This window comes from Crocodylus porosus, unplaced genomic scaffold (genome assembly GCF_001723895.1).
Source record: "Crocodylus porosus isolate Cpor-Errol unplaced genomic scaffold, CroPor_comp1, whole genome shotgun sequence".
Lineage (NCBI taxonomy): Eukaryota > Metazoa > Chordata > Crocodylia > Crocodylidae > Crocodylus > Crocodylus porosus.
The window spans coordinates 38204520-38228100 of NW_017728931.1; the positions used below are offsets into that span (position 1 = coordinate 38204520).

The 23581-nt window shown below is 43.7% G+C and overlaps 1 protein-coding gene across 3 annotated transcripts in view; it reads left to right on the top strand.

Annotated features, from left to right (window-relative positions):
• Nucleotides 1–23581, top strand: part of FGD4 (FYVE, RhoGEF and PH domain containing 4) — a 199028-nt gene that overhangs the window by 98552 nt on the left and 76895 nt on the right. Inside the window, exon 1 of one of the 3 annotated variants that reach the window (XM_019544639.1) lies at nucleotides 9064–9188. The exons of the other annotated variants lie outside the window; for them this stretch is intronic. Within the exon in view, the coding sequence (XP_019400184.1) occupies nucleotides 9143–9188 (46 nt within the window). The 5' untranslated portion in view covers nucleotides 9064–9142. Of the gene's footprint in view, nucleotides 1–9063; nucleotides 9189–23581 lie in introns of those variants that run through there. 3 annotated transcript variants of the gene reach the window in all.

Sequence of the window (23581 nt, forward strand, 5' to 3'; positions counted from 1 at the left end):
TATTGACACTAATTTAGAAAGAATATTTCCCAGGAGTATAACACTGTTGGTGCATGTCTGTTCCTAGTGCTTCTAACAAGAAGTTGTAAGGAAAATGTAACTAATGGATATGGCTTATTGAGTATCATGTTATCTTAAGTGCTTGACAGGTGTATCTCTCTGCAGATGTTTAGTTCATACTTGTGCCTATTGTCAATATGTTCTAATGAGGTTATACCAATATTTTCTTCATTTTCATAGTACCGTGGTCAGTTTACAGTTTGTACCATCCTTGCTTGGAATGAACAATATGAAGTGTTGTACAGTCATTTGGAGGCTAGCAGGTGAAGTTTAATCAGAAGTATATGTTTTAATCCCCCTCAGATCTCCTAGTCTGCTCTCTAATCATGTAGAGATCAAACAAATTTATAAAAGGCTAACCATGCATTCTGAAAGTTTTACAAGATGGGATTTCAGTGCAGTCAATTCTAATGCTGCTGCTGTGGCAAGTAAAATATCTGCATTTTCTAGTATAGTTTTTTTTAAACATGCCAGTGTATATTGCTTTTACTTTAGTATTATGCTTGTGGATGCTTGCCAGTGCTGGAGAAAATTAAGGAATTTCCCAATACATGGACTGTAGTGTTGTTTTTTGTTTCAAGATCTTTCTAGAGCTTTGTAGTATCTCTAACCTTCAAGGAGGCACAACTATAAATAGAGGACAAAATGTTCTAAACAAGTTCTCTAGGAAGCTAAATAGTTTCTGGCTCCACTTGAGCAAGCATCTGGCTTATCAGGTTGCAGTATCTTTTGGTCATATTCATATACCTTATTTAAAGGGCAAATTGTTAGCTCTCCCTCTTTTCTCCTTTGCTCTCATTTCCACTTAACCTGGCATTGAACACCCTGTTCCCTTTTATTTCTGATTAGAGAAAAGTAGTTAGTTGGGATAGCCTGAAGTTAGGGCAGGAAGTAGGCCAGGGTAGCATCTTAGAATCTGTCTTGATCAGAAAGTTGTAAGTTTTGTAGGCAACAGCCTACTTAGTCAGATGCTATGAATGGACTTACAGAGAGAGATCGGGCATATTAAATAGAAGTAAAATAGTTTAAATACAAAGAATAGGGAAAGTGGAAGAAAAGGATAGGTTCATTCACCTTCTCAAAGTGTCCATCTGCTTTGGACAGAGGGGATGATCCCTATGTGAAAGAATGAATAGACACTGATCTGACATCAGTTCCAGGTAGACACAAAAGGTGGTGGCAGAACACTTTAATTTCCCTAGACATTCCGTTGATGACCTCAGAGTAGCTGTTTTTAAACAACAAGACTAGGGACAGAAGTTACACATAAACTAGTTTAAGTGATCAGAAACTGGTTTAAACCTGTAACAGAACAGAAGCTCAGTGCACACAAACCAGTTTCAAAATGGCTGAAACTGGTTTAAAATAAACATGGTTGAACGTAGTAGTATCAGACTTCACTGATTTGAGTCAAACCAGTTTATGAAACTTTTGTCTCAGACCCATTCCTGGTTGAAGTTAAATCACAATCCCCCAGCATGTGGAAGGGCTGACTAGGGGTAAAGCCACTCTGGACTTAGTGTTGACCAAAGGGGAGGACATGGTATGTGACCTGAGGACTGGAGGTACTCTGGGCAACAGTGATCACAATCTGATTAGGTTTACCATCCATCAAAAGGCTGGGAATTCAAGTCAGTAGAATAGAAGTCCTAGACTTCAGAAGGGCAGACTTTGGCAAATTCCAGAGTCTAGTTAGAGAGGCCCTCTGCAACCAGTGACTGAATGATTTGGGACTTCAGGAATGCTGGTGCTTCCTTAAGGGGACAATCCTCACTGCTCAAAAAGAGGCCGTCCCCACACGGTCAAAAAGCAGGAAAAGGCCCAAGAGACCCATTTGGCTCAACAGGGATATTAGGGAACTACTGAAAAAGAAAAAAGAATCATGTAAACAATGGAAAAATGGTTCGGCAACTAGAGAGGAGTATACTTATGCAGCCAGGATCTGCAAGTAAGACTCGGAAAGCCAAGGCAGGCATGGAGATCAAGCTGGCAACTGAAATAGTGGATAACAAAAAGTCCTTCTATAGGTACATGCAGAGCAAGAAGAAATCAAGCTCCACTGCAGCACCCCTACTGAATACAGAGGGGCAGCCCACAGTTGATCCCCACGAAAAGGAAGAGCTCCTAAATACTACTTCACATTGGTATTCCTGAAATCAAATGGGAGCTGTTCACTTGTCCAGAGGCCCAGGGAATATGGGGATGACATCAGACCACATGAAATCAGCCCCAAACAGGTGAGGGGACTTTTAGAACATTTGAACATTTTCAGGTCTGCTGGGCCAGCTAACCTGCATCCGAGAGTTGTGAAAGAACTGGCTAAGCTCATAGCAGGGCCTTTTGTGAAGCTGTTCGAAGAGTTGTGGAACTCGAGAGTGGTGCTGAATAACTGGAAGAGAGCTAACGTGGTACCTGTCTTTAAGAAAGGGAAGACGGATGACCCTGCAAACTATAAAACAGTCAGTCTGACTTGGGTAATGGAAAAAATCTTTGGAAAAATTGTTAAGGATGCCGTCAATTACAAGCTCGTAACTGGTGGGGTATTAAGAAGCAACTGGCATGGCTTTGTCGAGGACAGGTCATGCCTGAAAATCCTAGTGTCCTTTTATAACCAGGTAACTAACCAGCTGGACAAGGGACATGAGGTTGACATCATTAACTTATACTTTAGTAAAGCCTTTGATTCTGTTTTCCATGAGATTCTCTCAATTAAACTGGAGGGTACTGACCTTGACCAGTCTGCAGTGAGGTGGGTAGACGACTGGCTCAGAGGCTGATCCCAGAGAGTTGTAAGCAATGGGATGGCCTCATCTTGGAGGGCCCTCTCCAGTGGTGCCCCCCAGGGATCAGTGCTTGAGCCCATGCTCTTTAACATCTTTAACATCTTTATCAATGACTTGGATGAGGGAGTAGAAAGTGCAATGATTAAGTTTGTGGATGACACCAAGCTATGGGGAAATATAGGCACATCAGAAGAATAGGGTAAGGATCCAGGATGACCTCGACAGACTGGTCCTATGGGCTGAATGGAATCGGATGAGGTTCAATAGGGAAAAGTGCCAGGTCCTTCATCCGGGTAGGAAGAACCTTCATAACTATATGATGGGTGGTGGTCCACTGGCAGGAACTTCATCTGAATGGGACCTGGAGGTGATAATTGGCCAGAAGATGAACATGAGTCAACAGTGCGATGAAGTTTCCAGCAGGGTAAATAGAATTCTGGTGTGTGTCAGCCGATGTGTTGCCAATAGATCCAAAGAAGTGCTCCTCCCCCTCTATTCGGCATTGGTGAGGCCACAGCTGGTGTACTGTGTCCAGTTCTGGGCACTGCACTTCAGGAAGGATGTGGATAAGCTTGAGAGGGTTCAGAGAAGGGCCACCCATATGATTAGGGGCCTGGAGGATAGGCCCTATAAGGAGAGACCTGCAGGAACTGGGTCTGTTCAGTCTGAGGAAGAGAAGGGTGAGAGGTGACTTGATTGCTGCCTACAGCTATGTCAGGGGTGAACACCAAGGTGTAGGAGAGCAACTCTTCAGGAAGGCACCCCTTGGGAGGACGAGGACCAATGGGCACAAGATACTTCAGGAAAAATTTAGGCTGGACATAAAAAACAAAACAAAAAAACCCCTTCTTTTTCCATAAGGGTAACTAGAATCTGGAACACACTCCCAATAGAGGTGGTGCAGTCACCATCCTTGGAGGTGTGCAGCAGCGGGATGGACAAGCACCTTGTTGAGATCATTTGAGCCCAGTAACCTCCAGGGGACTGGACTTGATAATTTTACAGGTCCCTTATGGTCCCTTGATTCTATCCGAGCATACTTTCCAGCCCTGGGTTGGGTTGTGTTCTGTCCTTCAGAGAGCAGGGCTGGCCATGCCCATCCGTTCCCTAGCTGAAGCAGTGAGGGCTGACTGATGTGGGGATTGGGGGGGGAAGCCCGGGTGAGGATGCTGCCCAGTCTGTGCATGGGGAGGGAAGACTGCCCCCTGCCAGGAAAACCCTGGCTTCAGTCTGGGAACAGGGAAGGGGGTTAAACACCCGTTCCCCAGCTCAAACTCACTGCTGGATGTGACTGTGGACTACAAATCCCAGAAGCACCTGGAAGCAGGAAGAGGAAGTGATGAGCAACCCTGCAGAGTCCTGCTGCTTTAATTCTGGACTACAAATCCCAGAGACCTTGGGGGCATCAGGAAGAGGAAGTGAACAGACAGCCAGAGAGCCATGCTCTTATGCCCCCTGGCTTCTGGCCTGAGCCACTGCAGGCATGTGGCTGCATTCCCTGAATCAAAGGTGAATGCCTGCTCACTTCTGTTTCAATTTAATATGTGCATCTTAGACAAAGCCTGAGGCTGAATTGATTCAGCCTTGGGCTTTTTGACTGTCTGTACTTGACCCAAAACTGTAGCAATAATAATTAAAAAAATCAACTTAAATGTGGAATTTTGGAACAGGAATTCTCCATGCACAGGATTGTACTAACCAGAGTCTTGGTAGATTCTGAAGTTTTATCCCATTACTTGGGTTAGTTTTTATAATAGGTATGTCCCTCGAGTGGTTAACTGCTTTGTTTATTCAGTCTGATTTTTTTAAAACACTCTTACTGCTCAGTAGTGTCCCAGCCCTATATCTCCCCCCTTTCCCTATCCATTGCATTTAAATGACTTTATTCCTTTCTGTTTCATATCACTTCTCAGAAGTCCATTTATAATATCTGATGATACAGGTTACCACCTATGGACATTTGTTTTTCTGAACAAGTTAGTCTCTAATGCCTTCTGCATTGGGATGAGAAAGGGATTCTTTTTCCTACCCCTCCCCTCTTCCCTCCCTAAAATATACATGTTTTGGCCAAGTTTGCCAACAAAACCAAACTTTGGGGTAAAGTGTCCACACCTGAGGACAGGAGGGCAATCCAGGTTGACCTTGACAGGCTCAGAAAATGGGCAGATGAGAATCTGATGGCATTTAACACTGAAAAATGCAAGGTTCTCCACCTTGGGAGGAAGAACCTTCAGCATGCTTATAGGCTTGGCAGTGCTAGGCTGACTAGCACTTCGGACGAAAGGGACTTGGGGGTCATGATGGACCACAAGATGAACACGAGCCTTCAATGTGATGCTGCTGCTAGTAAAGCAAGCAAAATGCTGGCTTGCATTCATAGATGCTTCTCAAGCAAATCCCAGGATGTCATTCTCCCCTTGTACTTGGCCCTGGTGAGGCCACAGCTGGTGTACTGTGTCCAGTTTTAGGCTCCACAATTCAAAAAGGACGTGGAGAAACTTGAGAGAGTGCAGAGAAGAGCCACGTGCATGATCAGAGGTCAGGAAAACAGACCATACGATGAGAGGCTGAGAGCTATGAGACTCTTCAGCCTGGAAAAATGCAGGCTCAGGGGTGATCTGATGGCCACCTATAAGTTTATCAGGGGTGCTCACCAGGATCTGACGGAATACGTGTTCACCAGAGCATCCCAGGGGATGACAAAATTGAATGGTCACAAACTCCTCCGTGACTGTTTCAGGCTGGACATAAGGACATTACTGTCTGAGCCCCCAAGGTTTGGAATAGTCTGCCACCGGAGGTAGTACAAGCACCCACCTTGAATGCCTTCAAGAGACATTTGGATGTCTGTCTTGCTGGGATCCTATGACCCCTGCTGACTTCCTGCCCTTTGGGCAGGGGGCTGGACTCTATGATCTTCCAAGGTCCCTTCCAGCCCTAATGTCTATGAAATCTATGAAATTAAAGCAGCAGAAAGAAAGCTGCTTTTGTCTATTTTATATTCCTCTCCCCTCCCCCGTCCGCATTCACCCCACTCTGGTAAAGATTAATGTTTTCCTTGGGTAGTAGAGGATGCTCATGTAGAGATGTGAAGAAAACTGACTGGCTGCTGGGCAGGGAGAGTGGTGGGAACAGGGGGTTTGTTATACAGACACTTGAGAAGAAATTGCTTTTAGCTGTTTGTTATTCAGGGATTCCTTCTTTCTAGACCACTGACTGGAGAGCACTGTTGTTCCATCCCTTTACAGCCATTTTAAAGCAGTTGGGCTGGGGTGCACATCTTTATGATACTGCAATGTTCTCAGTTTGAAATAGTCAAAATTGGAGTGGGATTCAAAGCATTTCAAATAAAGGTTGGCCATACCTTTACCCTTCATTTTAATTCCCAATCCATTTTATCTGCATTGGGGGTGAGATGCATTAATATATTTATTGGGAACAAGAAGCATGAGAAATCCCAACCTCTCCTGAGTGTAATTCTCTTATCTAAACTTACTTAGTGTTAGCCCAAGGGTTGGTCAGTATGGCTAGGGACAGAAGTTGCACCTAAACCAGTGTAAGTGATCAGAAACTGGTTCAAATCTGTAACACAACAGAAGTTCACTGCACAGAAACCACTTCCAAACTGGCCAAAACCATTGAAGATAAACCTGGATGGATGTAGTATCAGACTGAATTGATTTGGGTTAAATCGATTTATCTAACTTCTGTCCCAGATCCCCTCCAGACTCAGGTTAACTTAGTCCCCCAGCATGCCAGGATGTTTTGCACTTCCCCTGCAAACCCACCCCCCACCTTGCAAGGTGGGTGGGCTAGCCTTGGCCTAAGCTGTCTGTTCCAGCTGAGCAGGGAGGCATGCTCTAGTGCTCCCTGGCCTGGGCAACTGCAGGCATGTAGCTGCGTTTCTTGAATGAAAAGTGAATATCTGGCCACTTGCTTATCAGCTCAATCTACACATCTTAGATTGACCTGCAAAGATTGAATTGATTCAGCCTCTGATGTTTGGCTGTCTATGCTTAGCTCAGGGGTGGGCAATTATTTCAGAAAGAGGGATGCTTACTGAGTTTTGGCAAGCCATCGAGGGCCGCATGACAGGCAGCCAGGGGTAGATAAATATTAATTTTCTAAATTTTTTTATGGGCCCCGCAGGCTGGATAGAATGGCCTGGCAAGCCACATTTTGTGAACCCTTGCTTGGTCTATATCGATAACAGGTGATGGGAGCTAGTTGCTAACTTTTTTTTCCCCCACTACTGTCACATGCCCCTGGAAAACACAGTTGTTAGGATTTTAACTGAAAAACGGGAATGCATGTTCAGATGCTCAGATACTTGTTTTTAAAAGTGAGTGCACGCACATGTAGCACTGTTAACAGAAATCTAGCTTGGTGGAAAACTCACTTTAAAGGCTGAAACCTAAGGACTGAAGCATGTGAGTGAACTTGCATGTGTGCTTCCAATGTCAAAATTACGTTCCAAAGTTCTAAAATAACAGAAGCAAAATTATTACATATTTTTATTGTGGGTTTCTGGCAAAATGGTTGTGCCCTGCATGACTCAACATCTGTACCAGAAAGGAAATAATTTGTAGCTCAGATCCCGAGACCTGGACTCTTCAGTGAAAAGATTGTAAACAAATTATTAATAACAATAGCTTGTTTTGCTCACGTGCAGCTTGAAACAAGTCTTTGAGAAATATAAGTTTCAAGGTGTTTGTGATTTTAAAATAGGTTAAAATGTTCCTTATTTGGGATTTAATATTTTTTGTGAGCATTAAATAATACTTTTTTAAAAGCATTTCAGGCATCTCTGTGAAGGTAAAACACTATTTAAATAACTTTCTAAATAGTTTCTCTACTAATAGTCCTATTACTACACATGAGGCAACTGTTGTTTTTATAATAAACAGGTATTTTTTTGGACAGAATTAGTCTTATTCCTTTCCATCAAAGGTAGAGGTATGAGCAGTGAGAAATGGGACACACTGAGATTTGGATTTAGGAAACACAGCTCAACCCTAGCATCAGCTCCTGCCAAATTAGGGTCCAAGAGCTGCAGAAAAGACCATGGGGTAAAAGCATGTTTTGGGCTGGAGGAAGGGAAAGTCCTGCCAGGATTTTCAAAATGAGGATAACTAGCCAATAATGAAGACTGCTTGCTCTTGTCGTCATGCTTCCTTTTTTAGGATATAGGAGCAAATGTCTGATCGTGAACTAGATGCTATGTGGTGCTAGATGAACTGTGGTTGTCATAATACAAACACTCAGGAAGAACAGCTTGTCTTCTCAGAGGGTTTTGCAACCAGAACCAAAAATAGATCAGTTGTACTCTGCCTGATCCTGTGGGACAGTCCTTTAAAACGTAACAGGTTTAGTATGGTGGATGAGTAACTGATCAGCAGATACTTTTGTCTGGTAAGCTTGTAGAAAAAAAAAGAAGTGTTAGGAGGGACTGGAATGGAGATGGCTACTTTTTTCTTGAGGGTGAAAGAGCATTAAAAACAGCATACAGATGAAAAGTGTGTAGGTGAATAAGTTACTTTCTGTAATGCCTCTTCCGTTTACTTCATTTACTTCACTAAGATGATGACTTTTATTTGCAAAATTCATTCCCTGTACTCATCACCCCCAAACACAGTGTCAGTGTTAGTGCCTTAAAACTGGATTGAGTCCAGTGAATTAAATGCCCCTTTCTTTTATCAGTCTATACCAAGAAATCTAACTTTTTGCATTATGAGAATTATTCGTAATCTTTTTCTGTGCGTCTATGCACTGGAGTTCTAATCTTCATATTTATTTTAGTTCAGAAAAGCAGTTTAAACACATTGTTTGCACAATGAAAAGGGTGTTTGAAACAAAAGTCAGTTGGGAAAGTAAGTACCAACTTGGAGACAGGCTACTCATTTTATCATTAACCTTGAGGTTGCTGTATTTTGAATGTGGCTGTGGATTTAACATTAGATTAAAGCTGAGGCACTAGACAGAAACAATTTACTGTGTTTCCCTGTGCTTTTTCTGTAGCAGTTTGAAGGTTATGTAATTTGATTTTCTTGTTTTTCTGTTAATGGGAATGAAATCTATGTGCACTTTATTAAACTTGCTCACTAGGTTGCATGCTTGCTCTGCCTCATACAAACAGACAGCCTTCAAAGAGGTGGGGCATATCCTATGCTATGCTTTTTAACTCTACATTTCCAGTACATACCAAACATCTGATTAGAACTTCTTGATGGTCTACAAAGCTTATCAATGAGTCTGTTACCATCTTGAGCTTGATTCCTTGGGAATGCAGCAGCATTCAAATGAATTTGATATCAGAATACATGAAAACCATGTCATCTGATCCCGGTAAGCCTGTGGGGTGCCTGTATTTTTTTTTTCTTTTGCCTGTTAATTGGTTTCTTTCCTAATCTGAGCTCCTCCTGCCTTTGAATTTGTAATCACGTTTTAGTCCAAAGCTAAGTGAAGAGCTAAGCTTTGTATCTGGTGCCTTAGAAACCTAAACACATTATAAATTCAGCTGCTTGATTGTGTAATACAACTGGAACGTCATGGTGTTTTTGTTTTGCTTCTGTGCTGACTAAATTTTGTAGTTTCTTGAACTGTCTGACTAACCAGTTAAGCATATAAAAGTATAGTGTTACATTGGGCTCATTTTCCCTTTGCTTTCATCTGCTCAAAACGTTTTCTTTAACCATTGAGTTTGTAGACAGATATTAAAAGTGCTTTCCATTTCCGGTTTGACAGCAAGCTGGCAGCAAGTACTCTATTTACATTTTTTAAAATTCTTAGGGTATATTGCTATAAATCAGTTTTGAATCTGAAAACCTCTCTTCTGTGTAACTTAAGAAATAGGTATGCAGTCTTTACTTTGGGATTTTTTTTGCTAAGTATTTCTTTGGTCTTCCAGTGATTAACTTTTACTCGCACTATACTTATTCATGTGCAAAATTATTTTTATTTGCATAATTGTGCTTTGTTTTATTGCGTCATTCACTTCAAGTGTTTTCACTTTATGAAGAACATTTTCTAACTTGCTTTGCACAAAGTAGTAGTGTTTTAGCTGTATTTTTTTTACCATCTTTAGAATTGCTCAGCTGTATAGAACATTAAATTAAAATCTTTGTCAATCATAAGAGCGCAATGTAATATAACATTTAAAATGAAATTTTAATCCAAAAATGAGACCAAGGAGATCTGATGGGTGTTTGTAACATCACCTTCTGGCTCTTCCAAAAAGCCTACTGCCACTAGAAAGGAGAGAGGAAAACAGAGAACTGAGTGTGTGCTAGACAGGTTGGGGATTTGATAAGTCTGCTGGGAAAGGTTGGAACAAATTTATCCAGCTAACTCTATGGTGATGTACAGACAGTCAAAAAGCTCAAGGTTAAATTGATCAACTCTTTCCAGGTTAGTCATTGATTAAACTGATAAGCGAGTAAACAGACGTTCACTTTTGATTCTGGAAATGTAGCTGCGTGACTGCAACGGTCCAGGCCAGAAGCTGGGAGTGTGCTAGACCATGCCTCCCTGCTGGGCTGGAGCAGACAGCTTGGGCCAAGGCTATCCTGTCCACCCCGTGAGCAGGGATTTGGCGGGAAGGTGAGTGGGGGTTTCCCTGTGGGGGACTGTGAGTTGACTTGAATCTGGAGAGGATCTGGGATAGAAGTTCATTAAACCAATTTAACCTAAATCAGTTAAGTCTGATAGTACATCCATCCAGGTTCATCTTAAACTGGCTTTTGGCCATTTTGAAAGCAGTTTGTGTACTGACTGAACTTCTGTTACAGATTTGAACTGGTTTCCAATCATTTATGCTGGTTTATGGGTAATTTCTGTCCCTAGCCTATAGGTGTCTCTTGCCGTAAGCCCAGCTCTCCTTATTTCAACGCTTGCTGGTTTCCCCTTTTTACAGGCACATCTTTTATGATCACTGAACCACCGGCTCAATCTTCATTTCATGATCCAGTTACAAAAGTCCCCTTGCCCACTGGTTTTAAACCTTTATTATCTCTTAACCCAGTGTGGTGTCCTGTCCTCTGCAGCCCTTGAGGCATATCTTTATGGCTGTCCTCCTGCCTTTAAGTCTGCTGTCAATAAAATAAGCTTTACTTGTTCACGCTACCTGGGGCAGACCAGAGACTAGCATGTGAATGCTGAGGATGGCTGTGTTTAGACCTGAGAAATCCCCTTCCTTCTCCCTTACCATACCAGTCTGAAGGTCTCTCAAGGTGGAGAACCTGAGTGTAGTTTACAGGCCTGCATACGGAGCTGCTCTGAGCAGTTTGCTTTGCTGATCTACTAGTCCTAATGCCCAGTGAGAGCAAATGGGTGAGGCTTACTTTACAGGGGGTGGATCTGGGAACAGCTTCTTTGCTGTAGTAAACCTCACCCATTTGCTCTTACTGGGAAAACAGTCACACATTTGATGTCTGGAACAATTTTCTAGTATTCCTTCTACCCAAAATGTTTATCTTCTACCTAAACTGCATGTTTTTATTATTGCAAAGTTGGAAAATAACAAAGCACTAATCCATTTTCTCAGCAGCCTCTGAAAGCATCTGGTTCAGAAAGTTGTAAAAACACTGCTGCAGAAGGGAGGTGGGAAGCAATGTTACCTCTAAAGAGCAGAGGTCCATGAGCGCACTGCCTTGGTCCGTGAGTGCATTGCCTCGGTCCGGTGTGGGGCACTTACCGAAGAGGGCTGGAGCTGGGGGCTGGGGCCAGGGCCTGGAGCTGGGGGTCAGGGGCCAGGGGCTGGAGCCAGGAGCTGGGGGCTGGAGCTGGGGGCTGGGGTCGGGAGCCCAGGGGCCAGAGCTGGGGACCAGTGGCTGGAGGCTGGGAGCCCAGGGGCCAGAGCTGGAGACCAGTGGCTGGAGGCTGGGAGCCAGGGGCTAGGTGCTGGAGCCAGTGGCTGGAGCTGGGGGCCGGGGGCTGGGGCCAGGGGCTGGAACTGGAGCCTGGTATGGGCTCCCCACCTCTGGGGAAGTGCTCCGCTCCCCAACATCAGGGCCGGGGAGTGGAGCACTTCCCCAGAGCCGGCAGAGCCCATGCCAGCCTCCATCCCTGCCTTGCTGTACCTCAGGGAGTAGCCACTGTTTGCCCCAGTGAGGCTCTGCCAGCTCCAGGACACTGCTCTGCTCCACGGCCCTGACGCCACGTGCCTCCTTGCTCCCCATGGCAATGCGGGGGAGCAGAGCAGTGTCCCAGAGCTGGCGAAGCCTCATTGGGGCAGGTAGCGGCTTCTCCCCGAGGTGAGGCAAGGCAAGGATGGGAGCTGGAGTGGGGGGCTGGTGCGGGCTCTGCTGGCTCTGGGGAAGTGCTCCACTGCCCGGCCCTGATGTGGGGGAGCGGAGCACTCTGCACAATCACTGTATAAACTGGGTATTAAAACCTGGAGTCCCCACAGAAAGATATCAATTTTCAACCTGAATAACATAACTAAGGTGGGGCAAGTGAGGGCACCAGCCCTATGCACAGACTAGTGAGGGGTGCCAGAGTTGCCCCCAAATGTAGGACTTCTTGCCATCGCTTGCACTGTCCCTGTCCTGGCCCTGCTGAATCATAGGAGTAGGCAGGGTTGGCCCTTACCCAGCAGTGTACCTGGGGGGCAGGGCAGAATAGTGCTCTCCTCTCAATCCTGGGGAGGCTGCCAGGGGAGGCGCAGCCCTGTGGCCAGCAACAAATTTGGTGGGGGTGGAGAGCAGAACCTGGGTAGCAGGGATGGTTCTCAGGAAGCCTGGCCATGGGACTACTGCTGTCCAAGCCAACATGGCTATAGCAGCAGTGACATCCGCCTTCATTCTCCAGAGAGCAATGGCCACTAAAATCTTCCTTCTCTCTCCTGTCCTCCACATTGCTCTCCAGTGGTCAGCATGCCTTGTCCCCCATCTCAGGTAATGAAGGCGCTTGTTATGCCTCTGTTCAGTATCACTGCTTTCCCCCCGACCATGCCTTCACAAAAATAAGGGCTTGTGAGCTAGTTGAGATTCTGTGCTGCTGTGGTAAATGGATGCACAGGATCACTGAGGTCTTCGGTTGGTTATTGTGGCCTTCACTTAAAAATGTGTTGCTTTTCTGGTCATCTTCTCAAGGCTGCTGACGTGCTCCAGATGAGCATGTGTTTTTAAGTAAAAGCCACAGCAAGCAGCTCTAAGGCTTAATCTTAATTTGGCAACCCAATGCAAATTAGGAGGGTTGTGAGTCACTTGGACACAAGTGATCCAGGTATTACTGTATTACTATAGCACCCAAATCCAGGTAATATGGTATTAATAGATCACCCAGATGCAGCCTCCAAAATATGTACTGCAATATTTCACAAAGTTTATAGGTTTAAATCTCACTGTATCAGGGTCAGCCACTTTCACACCCTCTTCTAGTCCCCACTCTCAGCAACTGCTGCTCCTTCCCTCACTGCTGTTTGCAGCCAGTTACTATCTATGATAAGATGCTAAGCTGACATAATTTACTAGGTAACTATTTCTTTGTGAGAGAAGGACAAAGAATCCTTGATTCTGACAGGTAAAGGGGTAGAGGTTATACATAGGGGCACACCGATAGAGATTTTGGGGGCCAATGCCAATAGCTTATTTTTAAGTAGGCATATTGGCTGATACAGATCTGATTTCTGATACAGCTGCATGCAGCTGGTAAGTCACTGTTGTGGTGAGAAGGGGAAGTGGGATGGAAAGGGTGTGGGGGTGCAGATCAAGGCCCCGTGGTGAGGAAGGGAGTGGGGCTGGGGTAGGCGCTGCCCAGCAAGGGTAGGGCAGGGCATGGGATGGAGCTGCGGTTCATCTGGAGAGGTGTGGGGAGGGAGTGGCTTCTGCTGCTGCGTGCACCCTGGGAGGGCAGAGGGAGGAGCGTGTGCCCCCAGATTTGTGTGGGGTTTGGGCAGGGTGGGCTGGGGCTGGGCCAGGCTCTTCTCAGTGGGACCAGAGCTGGACTGCACTTGAGTGGGTGGTGGCAGTGCTGGGAGGGGGACATGGTGGGTGGCGGTCTGCAGCCACCACAGATTTTGCTGTAGCCCTCCCATAGATCCACCTGCCCCAATTGCAGCCCCAGCCCCGCCCCCACCATGTGCTGGGAAGAGCCAGGCACAGCCCTGCCCCCAACCTGCAGTTGTAGCCACCCTCACCCCACCATGCAGATCTGGGGGCACATGCCCCCCCCATGCCCTCCCGGGGTGTGCACAGTGGTGGCAGCCACCCCTCCCTTGCCCCCTGGATGAGCCATGGCTCTGTCCCATGCCCCACATTGCTCCCTGCCTCAGCTGCGCAGCACCTGCCCCAGTCCCTGTCTCGCTCTCTCGCCATGGGGGCACGGGGTCCTCACTCGCTGTCTCACCACGGGGACACCCATGTCTGTGCACACACATGGGCATTTATCAGCCAAATTATTCACCACATCAGGCCATTTTCCGATGCAATCAGTTTGATTTATATTGGTGCCAATCCAATATCAGACCGATGTATGGGTGCACCTCCACTTATAGAAGAACAAATCTTTCGTTGCTTTAGGTTTTTAATACAATTTTTAGTGCCTTGTTTTCTTCCCCAATTCTCTTTCAGGACTCCTCACTCTTCTGAACCACAGATGAAACTGATGACAGTTTCACAATTTTTATGGAAACTGCAAAAAGTGGCAGTTTATGTGATCGCTGTGAAAAATGGCGTTTCCCGCAATTTTGAGTTCAGTCACCAAAAAAGTACAAAAAATATCAGAATACAAAGAAAGTGCAGCAACCCCCACAGCCATAGAACATGTGGTTTGAGAGAAAGCTACTGAGAGGCTGAGCTACTGACATAGATTCAGTGAAGGCCCCAATCAGGAAAGCAAAAAGTTTTCAGAACCATCTTTTAAGAAACCAAATGCAATGCCGCAGCAGTGCTTCAGTCTGAAGATTAGTGATTGGCCAAGCAAGGGGCAGGACTGCTGGGGTCCTTCAACCAATCAGTCACAAGGGTTCTCCATAACAAGATTGTAAAATTGGCTTTGTGTTGCTGTGAGCGGCCCCTGAAAATCCCTTTGTCTTACAGGAATTTAGGTAGGTCCCTAGTCATCAGCAGTGGTTGGCAAAGGAGGGGGAGGTGTTTTAAAATTTTACCGAACTTGGACTTTCAGATAGTCAAGCCTAAAAAAAGATTGTGCATACAATCTAGTTTAATTAATTGCTTTTTCTGTTTTGGGAGTGTCTCAGGCTAAGTACAGACAGTCAAAAAGCCCAACGCTGAATTGATTCAATCTTTTCAGGTTAGACTAAGCTGCATTGAGTGAACCAGTAAGCAAGTGAATAGACCTTCACTTTTGATTCTGGAAATGTAGCCACATGCCTGCAGTGGCCCAGGCCAGAAGTTGGGGGACACTAGATTAGGCCTCCCTGCTGGGCTAGAACAGACAGCTTGAGCCAAGGCTAGCCCGCCCACCCTGCAAGTTGGGGTTTGTGGGGCACGTGCAAAGCATCCTGGGACACTATGAGTTAACTTGACTCTGGAGAGGATCTGGGACAGTAGTTCAATAAACTAATTTAAGTTAAAACAGCTAAGTCTGAAATTGCATCCATCCAGGTTTATCTTAAACCAGTTTCAACCATTTTGAAAGTGGTTTATGTGCACTGCAAAGTTCTGTTGTATTTCAGCTTTGAACCGGTTTCCGATCACTTATATTGGTTTATGTGTTATTATGTGTTATTTCTGTCCCTACCCTAAGTGTTGTGTTCTTGAACTCTTGCTTCCTAGCCACAGGAACTGGAAACTTTGTAAAAGCTCTGAGTTTGATGTATTTCATGATTCCAGGAGCCAGGGCTTAAAAAAAAAAAAAGAACTCAGATACTGTTGGAGGTATCCCAGAGGTTTAAGTTTTGATTTTTCCAAGCTGAAGTGTTGGGGTATTTAAGAGTGTTCTCCAGAGTCTTTAGCCACAAAGTGGATTCTTGTTAACATAATTGAAAGACCCTTGCCATTATAATATTGGCAGCTTTACAAGATGGCTGCTTGTTCTCCCTCCCACTCACCCCTCTTAGTATGATTTTTTTTAGGGAATGCCCATTCATCAATTTTATTTTAAGAAACTGTAAACTCTAGTACAGGAAAATGATTTAAACAGTCGTGTGACCATTCAGCTTTTTCAGAATAGTTCTTATAAGAAATTACCAAATAATGGCCTTAAAAATGAGGAAGAAAAAAATGAATGTTTTTTTCCCTATTTGGGATTTTATCAAGTGATGTTCAATATATATTTCTTAAAAAACATGAAGAGTATATTTTAAATTATTTTGGGGGACAGGAAAGAAGAGTTTGAACTATATAAACACATTAAACTGGTTTTGTCTTTTCTATCACATCTATCAACTGGATCATTAAATAAAACTGAAGCCAGGTTGGTTAGAAATTACTTAGCCTTAGCAACTGAAAACTGCTACAAATTGTTTGCTCTGTCTGAAATGAGTTTTTGACAACACAAGAGCCATATTCTCTGGAAGATAACATTTTTGTTTGTTTTGAATCTAGGGCAATACTTGAATAACCTGAGATGGTCTCAGTCTAGTTCTTTGTAGCCAAGTGCCCATATCGTAATTGGCACCATCATGAGAGGGGAATTGATAGAAACTGAATGATCTCACTGGAGGCCCTAATGTAAGCCAGATCTGTGAGGCTATTCTCATGGTGGTTCCAATCAGGTCAAAAGCAGGAAGTACTGAAATTCTTGTGAAGTCTGCAGTTTAGGTTCTTTATATTTCTGTGCTGGTGCAGCAAGCATTCCCAGGGAGTTGCTTGTTGCTTTGTGTCTTGTAGATGATACTTGTTAACTATTTGGCAGCAAGCTTGGGCTACTTAAGCAGCCTGAAAATGGACTGTGTGCTTCAAAGATTACAAAAAGTATGCTAAACTCAGAGCAGCTGCAGTTTTACAAAGCTGTAAAGGTGGTACAGATTTAAAGGGGCCTGTTGGCAGAAGGTTTTTGCAGCCTATACAAGCCCTCTCTTTGAAAAAAAGGGCTGATTTTTCCTAAGGGATGCTTTATTTAAACATTTGAATTTTTTTTAAAGGGTCCCATTGAGTGCCTGGCCTTTTTTTCTTATGGAGTTCTTGTGCAGTAGGCCTCACTGTACTGCATTCTACAATTAAAGCACTTAAAAAAAAATAAACATCTTCTGGATTGTAATCCATGCACTTTAGAGTGGTGCTGTTCACTAGGGCTTGAAAAGTGTGCTGGCCCTAACCTCTGTCCTATCCTCATAACTCACTTATGCAGAGAGGGTGACATTGTAAGGGGACTGGAAATGGTTCACGGTATTATTGATGGTTTCTTCATCTGATTCACATGTTGAAGATCTTCACTGACTTTTCCTTTTAGTGGTTGTAGTATATTTCAGACATGTTATATATAGGGAGATTCTCTCTGAATTCTTCGTAATTTTCTTTGTCATAAAAAGTGTTCAAACTATTCAAAAGAATAAAAATATATATTTAAACCTGCTGTGTTAGATGCTCTTTCTCTTGTTGTGGCTGAGGCTTGCTTGTGGCATCCTGTTTCAAAAAATATTATACATTAACATAGATCCATGTATGGGTAGAAGTTAGCTATAGTCATCTTTCAGAATTCATATAGCTATTCTAAAAATACCCACCGCTTCAGAGATGTCTTTTTAATTATACAGATGTCCAGGGAGACCAGAGAAATGAAAATGTTACATATAGGCGCATTCAAAAGGCACGCTTGTGCAGCATTTTCATGTGATGAACAACAAAGAAATGAAGGAATTGAAATTCATATTTAGCAATGGCTCTTTTTTTGGAAAACTATTGCCTGATATTTGTTTGAAAATCTACAAAATGGAGGAGGAGGAAGCACTTCCTTGTACACACACAACTTGAATTATGAGTACACTGACATACCCATTGTAGAGACTCGTAAGTTAGTATCTCTACCATGGTTATATTACAGGGTATTTGCATTTCTGAGCCAGTACATCATCTCTACCTTCTTTCAACCAGTGTGCCTGCTAATAGAACTTGAGTTACCTTGCTAATGTTGAATGTTGGACGCTGTCTTCAGGTACTGAGCATTATGCACAATACCGTGTTAAGTATCTCTTACGTTGCTGATACACTTAAAGAGAACCAGCAAACTGGAGAAATGTTTAGGGTGTGATTCTGCAATCCATACTTATGCAAGCAGTCCCATTTTAGTCTGAGTTTACTTGTGTAAATGAGGATTGCAGAATCCGAGGGGTTTGAAAACGGTGCATGTGAGAGAGACTCCATTGATCTTGCTGGGTTTTGGATCCTGGCTATAAGTGATTTAACTATGTTTCCAGGCACAGAACAACAGTAAAAAGAGGATATTTTTTACCTTGTAAAGCAACAGCATGAAGATTAAAGGGGAAAAATCCACTAGGGAAACTACAGTAATGCTTCCTGTTAATGGCAGAGGTAGGTTTACAGATAAAACTGCTGTCAGTGCAAGTAGAGACTTAAAGAAGCAGCAGAAATCTTGCTTCCCATCAAAGTGTGGAGGAAGTTAATAAAAATTGACAGAGAGGTGCCGGGATTTGAGGGGTAGGCAGGGATGGGAAGAAAGAAACCACTCTTAAACACTACTCAATTGAAACACAGCAGTAAGTAGTCTGTTTTTTTATGACTTCTGAAGGAGTTTTTGAACACTGCAAGTATTGCTAAATTTTGGGCCTAACCTAGTCCCACAGATAACTATATCATTTTATTAAACTCAAGCTATGAAGAGTATCCCCACTGATTAAAGGACATTATTGTATACGTTTCCCCCTGCTTGAAAAATGTAGTTTCTTTACCCTGTCCCTTAAACCAGTGTTGCCAGTTATTTTAAGTAAAGTAACCAAAGTAAATGAAAAAATACTTTGTGGTTACTGAAAGTGGAAAATGCACCTTTCTATTCCTTTTTAACAGTACAGTCTTCTGTAAAGGTGGTTTAAAAACTGTTTAGCCCTGTTCACATCAGAAGTCAAACAGGTCTTTGTAAATTTATTGTGGGAGTCTTTTATTAACCTAATTAACCATTGACATCACCAAGTTGTTCATTATCCTAGTGCATATATAGGACCTTAGTTTAGATTATTTCAGTAACCTGATCCACCCATGGTGAAATGTAGCCACATGAGGCTTGATGTCAAGGGAACTTATTTATTGCATCCAGTGGTTCAAGCCTTTAGCTTGGGATGTGCTATTGTTTTGATGCTGTTGCAGCTACAGAATCATAAGTAATTCTTGGACAGCAGCATTACCAGCGTTATTCACTTTTCCTTTTCAAATGTATATTATAGTGATTCTCAACGTTTTCAGGGTCATGGCACCCCACTGCCACTTTTTTGAATGTGGTGGCACCCCTGGCTGAGTGTAACTGTTCATGCTGAGTCAGCTTACTCACCAGGTGCTTTTCAAACAGGTGCTGCTACTTCCAGATGAAACAGCTTGAGAATGGCTATGCTATGTATGTGTTCTCCTGCATCCTGGCTCTGTAATCAGCTTAAAGCAGGCAGGAAGCTGCCTTGTGCAGTGCAGTAAAGAAACAGATTTTGACTTTGGTTTTCCAAGGGAATCTTTTGAAGTCCAATAGTTGTACTTGTATTTGTTTCAAACAAATGTGATGTGAATATTCTTAAACCAAAAAAAAAAGTTAACATAACATTTATATTAATCTCCTCTTATTATTTGTAGGCCTGTTCATTTTGCTAGGGCTCAGAGCAGACTCAGAGGTCTGGTCTCATAAAGTAGCTTGTGGGATCAGGGCCAAAGATCGATAAAACACGTAGAAGCCATTTGGATAAATTGACTCTGAGATCTCCAGTTGAATATGAATTATTTAATGTCAGCAGATCACCTCTAGTGAATTGTGATCTTGCATTCACCCTTCAGTCATTTAGTTTGCATAATGTAGAATAGTACATTAAGGAATCCAGGTTAGAGTAGAAAAGCATTGTTGTAAATCTTGACTTGGCCGTGAAGTTTAAAGTTTAATCCTATAGTTATTGGGCAGGCAAAACTATTAACTGCCATAAGAATTTGCCTGGTTATAACTGAGGATTAGATGCATTTATGATGTAAAAAAATGATTAAATAAGGACAAAAAACTGATAGATTTCTACCGTTTAGCATAAAAAGACTATGTAATCCAAGAACTTGATATTTGTCATCTCCACCCTTTTCTGCTGCCTGTACGCATTAGCAGCTGTCTTTGGAGAGCTAGGTAAATTATTACAGAAATAATTTGCTGCATGTATTAATTCAAATTATTTTAATGAGTTCAGTTCAGCTGTGTTCTGTGTGTGTATGTGGATTTCTAAAGAAAAGACCCAAAATTGACTAAAAGGTTTCTTTCCTCAAGGTTAAGAGGAAGAAAAAAAATGCCACTTCTTACATTTCTATACAAATTCTTTAAGTAAATACAAAATAAGTCTTCTAACTTTTTTAGGCATTCCAGATAATGTAAGAGAATATCAGGATTACAGAATTTTGCTGAGTATCTAAAGAAAGGCGCAGGATGAGCATTCTCTTAAATTAAGTGGTACTTTAGGAGTTTATTTTTTGTTGATAACGCCATAAGAAAGGCGGCAAAATATAAGAGGCTGCTTGAAAAGTCAGCCCTGATGAAATCACACAACAGTTTCCTATTTGAAATGTGTGATATCAATATGTGCAAACTGGTGCCATTTTGGCTTTTTAATAGAGCCACTGTAAACAAAATCCCAATATTTTAGTGGATCTATCCATTAGCAAGGATTATAGCAGGTCGTTGATAGTACCACTTAAGTATGTGTAAGGACTGCCTTCTCTATTGCCTTTTCTGTTATAAAAGTTGTATCCAGGCAGGGTGTTTCAGTGAGCAGTAATATGTACCACCCCTCCTGTCTGAATGAATCAGTCTAGGATGAAGAAGGAAATACGGCATTAATGCTAGTCTTGTGTATACCCATAAAGCAAAACAGTGTAATATATCTAATCTAAGGTCAATCAGATTTAAGCATCCCATTTATGCCCTATGTTGTTGTTTGTTTCATCTGAACATTAATTAACATTTCAGTTGAATATTTGGGTGGCTTTGTCTTCTGTTGAAGTAATACCATTTGGTTTTACTTGGGTAACTGGGGCAGCAAAGCACGCCATGTAATTTATTTCAGAATATTATGTAGACTGTGGCAGGCTATCTTTGGAGCCTGCCACTTTTAGCACCTGATCAGGGAGCAGAGCAGCTGGCAAGTGACTGCAGTGCCAATCAGGAGAGTCACATGGCCAGCAGAAGGCTGCCTGATTGGAAGGAGGGCCTAGCTACTAGGGAATAAGAGCAGGCACTGAGAAGCAAAGCCCGCAGTTGCTGCAGGGATAACATCACCCAGCTGGAGCTGCTGCTCTCAGAACATCTGGAGGTAAAGGGCAGGAACTATGGGGATGGAGGAGGTTTCTAGTCCTGGGGAATGACCTAAAACTACACCCTGCTGGGGTTGGATGGTGTGGTGGGGCTTCTAGTGGCGGGGCAGCTTCCAGGAAATGCCACACCTGTGCCTCCCCAGTGAAGGGTGAGTATGGAGTGCCAGAAAGCTTCATCCCGTGCTGCCTTGTGGGTTACCCCCTGGAGGGGAAAGGTTAGGGGAGCACACCCCTCCAGAAAAACACAGGAACCCAGCCCCATTGAGTGGGGCCTGAGTCAGGGTCCAGGCATGTCGACAGACGCTTGAGGGCGAAGGGGCATAATTCTCAGGAGCCCTAGCTAGGGGGCAGATTAGTGACCCCAGTGAGGGGTAGAGTGTGAGGGCATAGAGCCCAGAGTGTGAGGTGGGGCCCCAGTGGCGGGGCAGACAGCCAAGGTAAATCTCTGGATGCCTGAGGCCAAGTTTGGGCCAGAAGCTGAGCGTGGCCCAGCAATGGAGCTGGGGGATTTGGGGGTAATTTGGATGCCATCTGCGAGGCACAGGACACTGTATAAGGGGAGATCGAGTCATGGATAATGCCCTAGGCATTGGGGCATAAAATGGGCAACCTCCCACAATTCTCTTTGTTTTACATCAAGGTGAGACAGATGATACAGGGCAGGCTGCCCTAGACAGGTGGGCAGGCCAACATTGTGACTGGCCTCCGGACGGCCTGTCACATAGGTTAAGGCCACATACAAGGGTTATGTTTGTTCCAGGGGAGTTGGAGCTCTCATAGAAACCCCACTAGTATACATACAGGTGATCACACAGTTTTACCCGAAACAAAATTGGTAGTTCTGGAAGAAAAATAATTCATCTCTGACCCGGTAGAGGTTGCTCCCTGAAGAGTTTCTCTCAGGAGAACAAAATACCCGTACACCTCTCCACTGCTCAACTCCTTCTGGGGACCAGGAAGTGTTGAGTGGCGGGGGAATGCTCTCCTCACCTTCTCTAGTCTGGGGTCACCTTTGATCTAGGGCAGCCATTGGGAACAGCAGCTGCTTGCCTCCCTTCAGTCCCCAGAGCAGTCAAGGGCAGGGAAAGGCTCCTGTGCCTTGGCCAGACTTGCACACCAGTCTGGGGAGGTCAGGGGGAGCATCTTCTACCTCTCCTGTAGACTGGTTGGTGAAGGAAGAAGCAGCCATCCTGTGCTCCCTGACTACTTCCCAGACTGGAGTCCCTGGTGTGAAGCAGAAGTGGGAGATTTGTTAGGTTGTTCCTTGCCCCCTGCCCACTCCTCTGGCCTGGGTCCCAAGGAGGACAGGAGCAGCAGCTGCTCCCCATGCTTTCTTCAGATGTGATCACTTGATCTTGGCAGCAGGCATGAGGGGACAGTTACAGTCTGAATGCTTGTACTACTACCTCTCCTGAGAACGTTTCTAGCAGTGGAAAAAGTCAGTCTGTAGCCTAACTTGTCATCCAAGTATTTAGTATCTTGCTTTTCCCAGTAAGTGTTTGCTAATAAGTATTTGGTATCTAGCTCAGGTTTTAGGCTACAGATTGTTTAATGCCATTTTAATTTACCTGCTACCCCGAAGCTCACCTTCAGTGTTTTGGAAGTGCACACAGTGGGCATTATTAATGATGCGGTGATGCATGCAAAGTAAGAGGGTGGTGTAAATGCCTTCCTGCTGCCTTTAGAGTGCAAATTTCCAAGGATTGATTTATTCCTTGTAGCAAATAGCATTTAACCAAAGGAGGAGAAAGGAACTGTGTGTGTACACATGCACACATACACAGAGCTTATTCCTTCTGCTGCGGCTTATAACATGCTTTGTCTGTGTCTGGAGAGTAGCTTTTTAAAAACTACCATTTTTCACTTTGTTCCTGCATGTGCCAGAACTGATGCTAGGAGTTGTTCTTTCCAGTCGTACTAATAAAGTACCTGATTGATGCCAATATTCCAGTCTTCAAATGCATCCCCAAACTTTATATATTTGCCCCCTTGGAAGTGTGCTACTTATATTTAACTTCAGCTAATGAAGCTGTGCACAGAACCAAAATGAGTTTGTGTCAGTATCCCATCCGCCAATCATCTACTCACTTTTCTTTCACTACAGAATTATCAACTATTTCATCAGCGACTGACCACAGCACTCACCACCGTGTTATTCAACCTTAGAGCTCATTTGCAGAGTAGCAGTTTGAAGTCTTATGTTATTTAGACTCTTTAAAGAATTTGTAGCTCAGTGGTCTACAGTTGATTTTCTTTTTCAAAAGGCCACACACATATAACAAGAGACAGACGGACAGACGCAAAGAGGTTTTGGGTTGGTTTTTTTTTTTTTTTTTT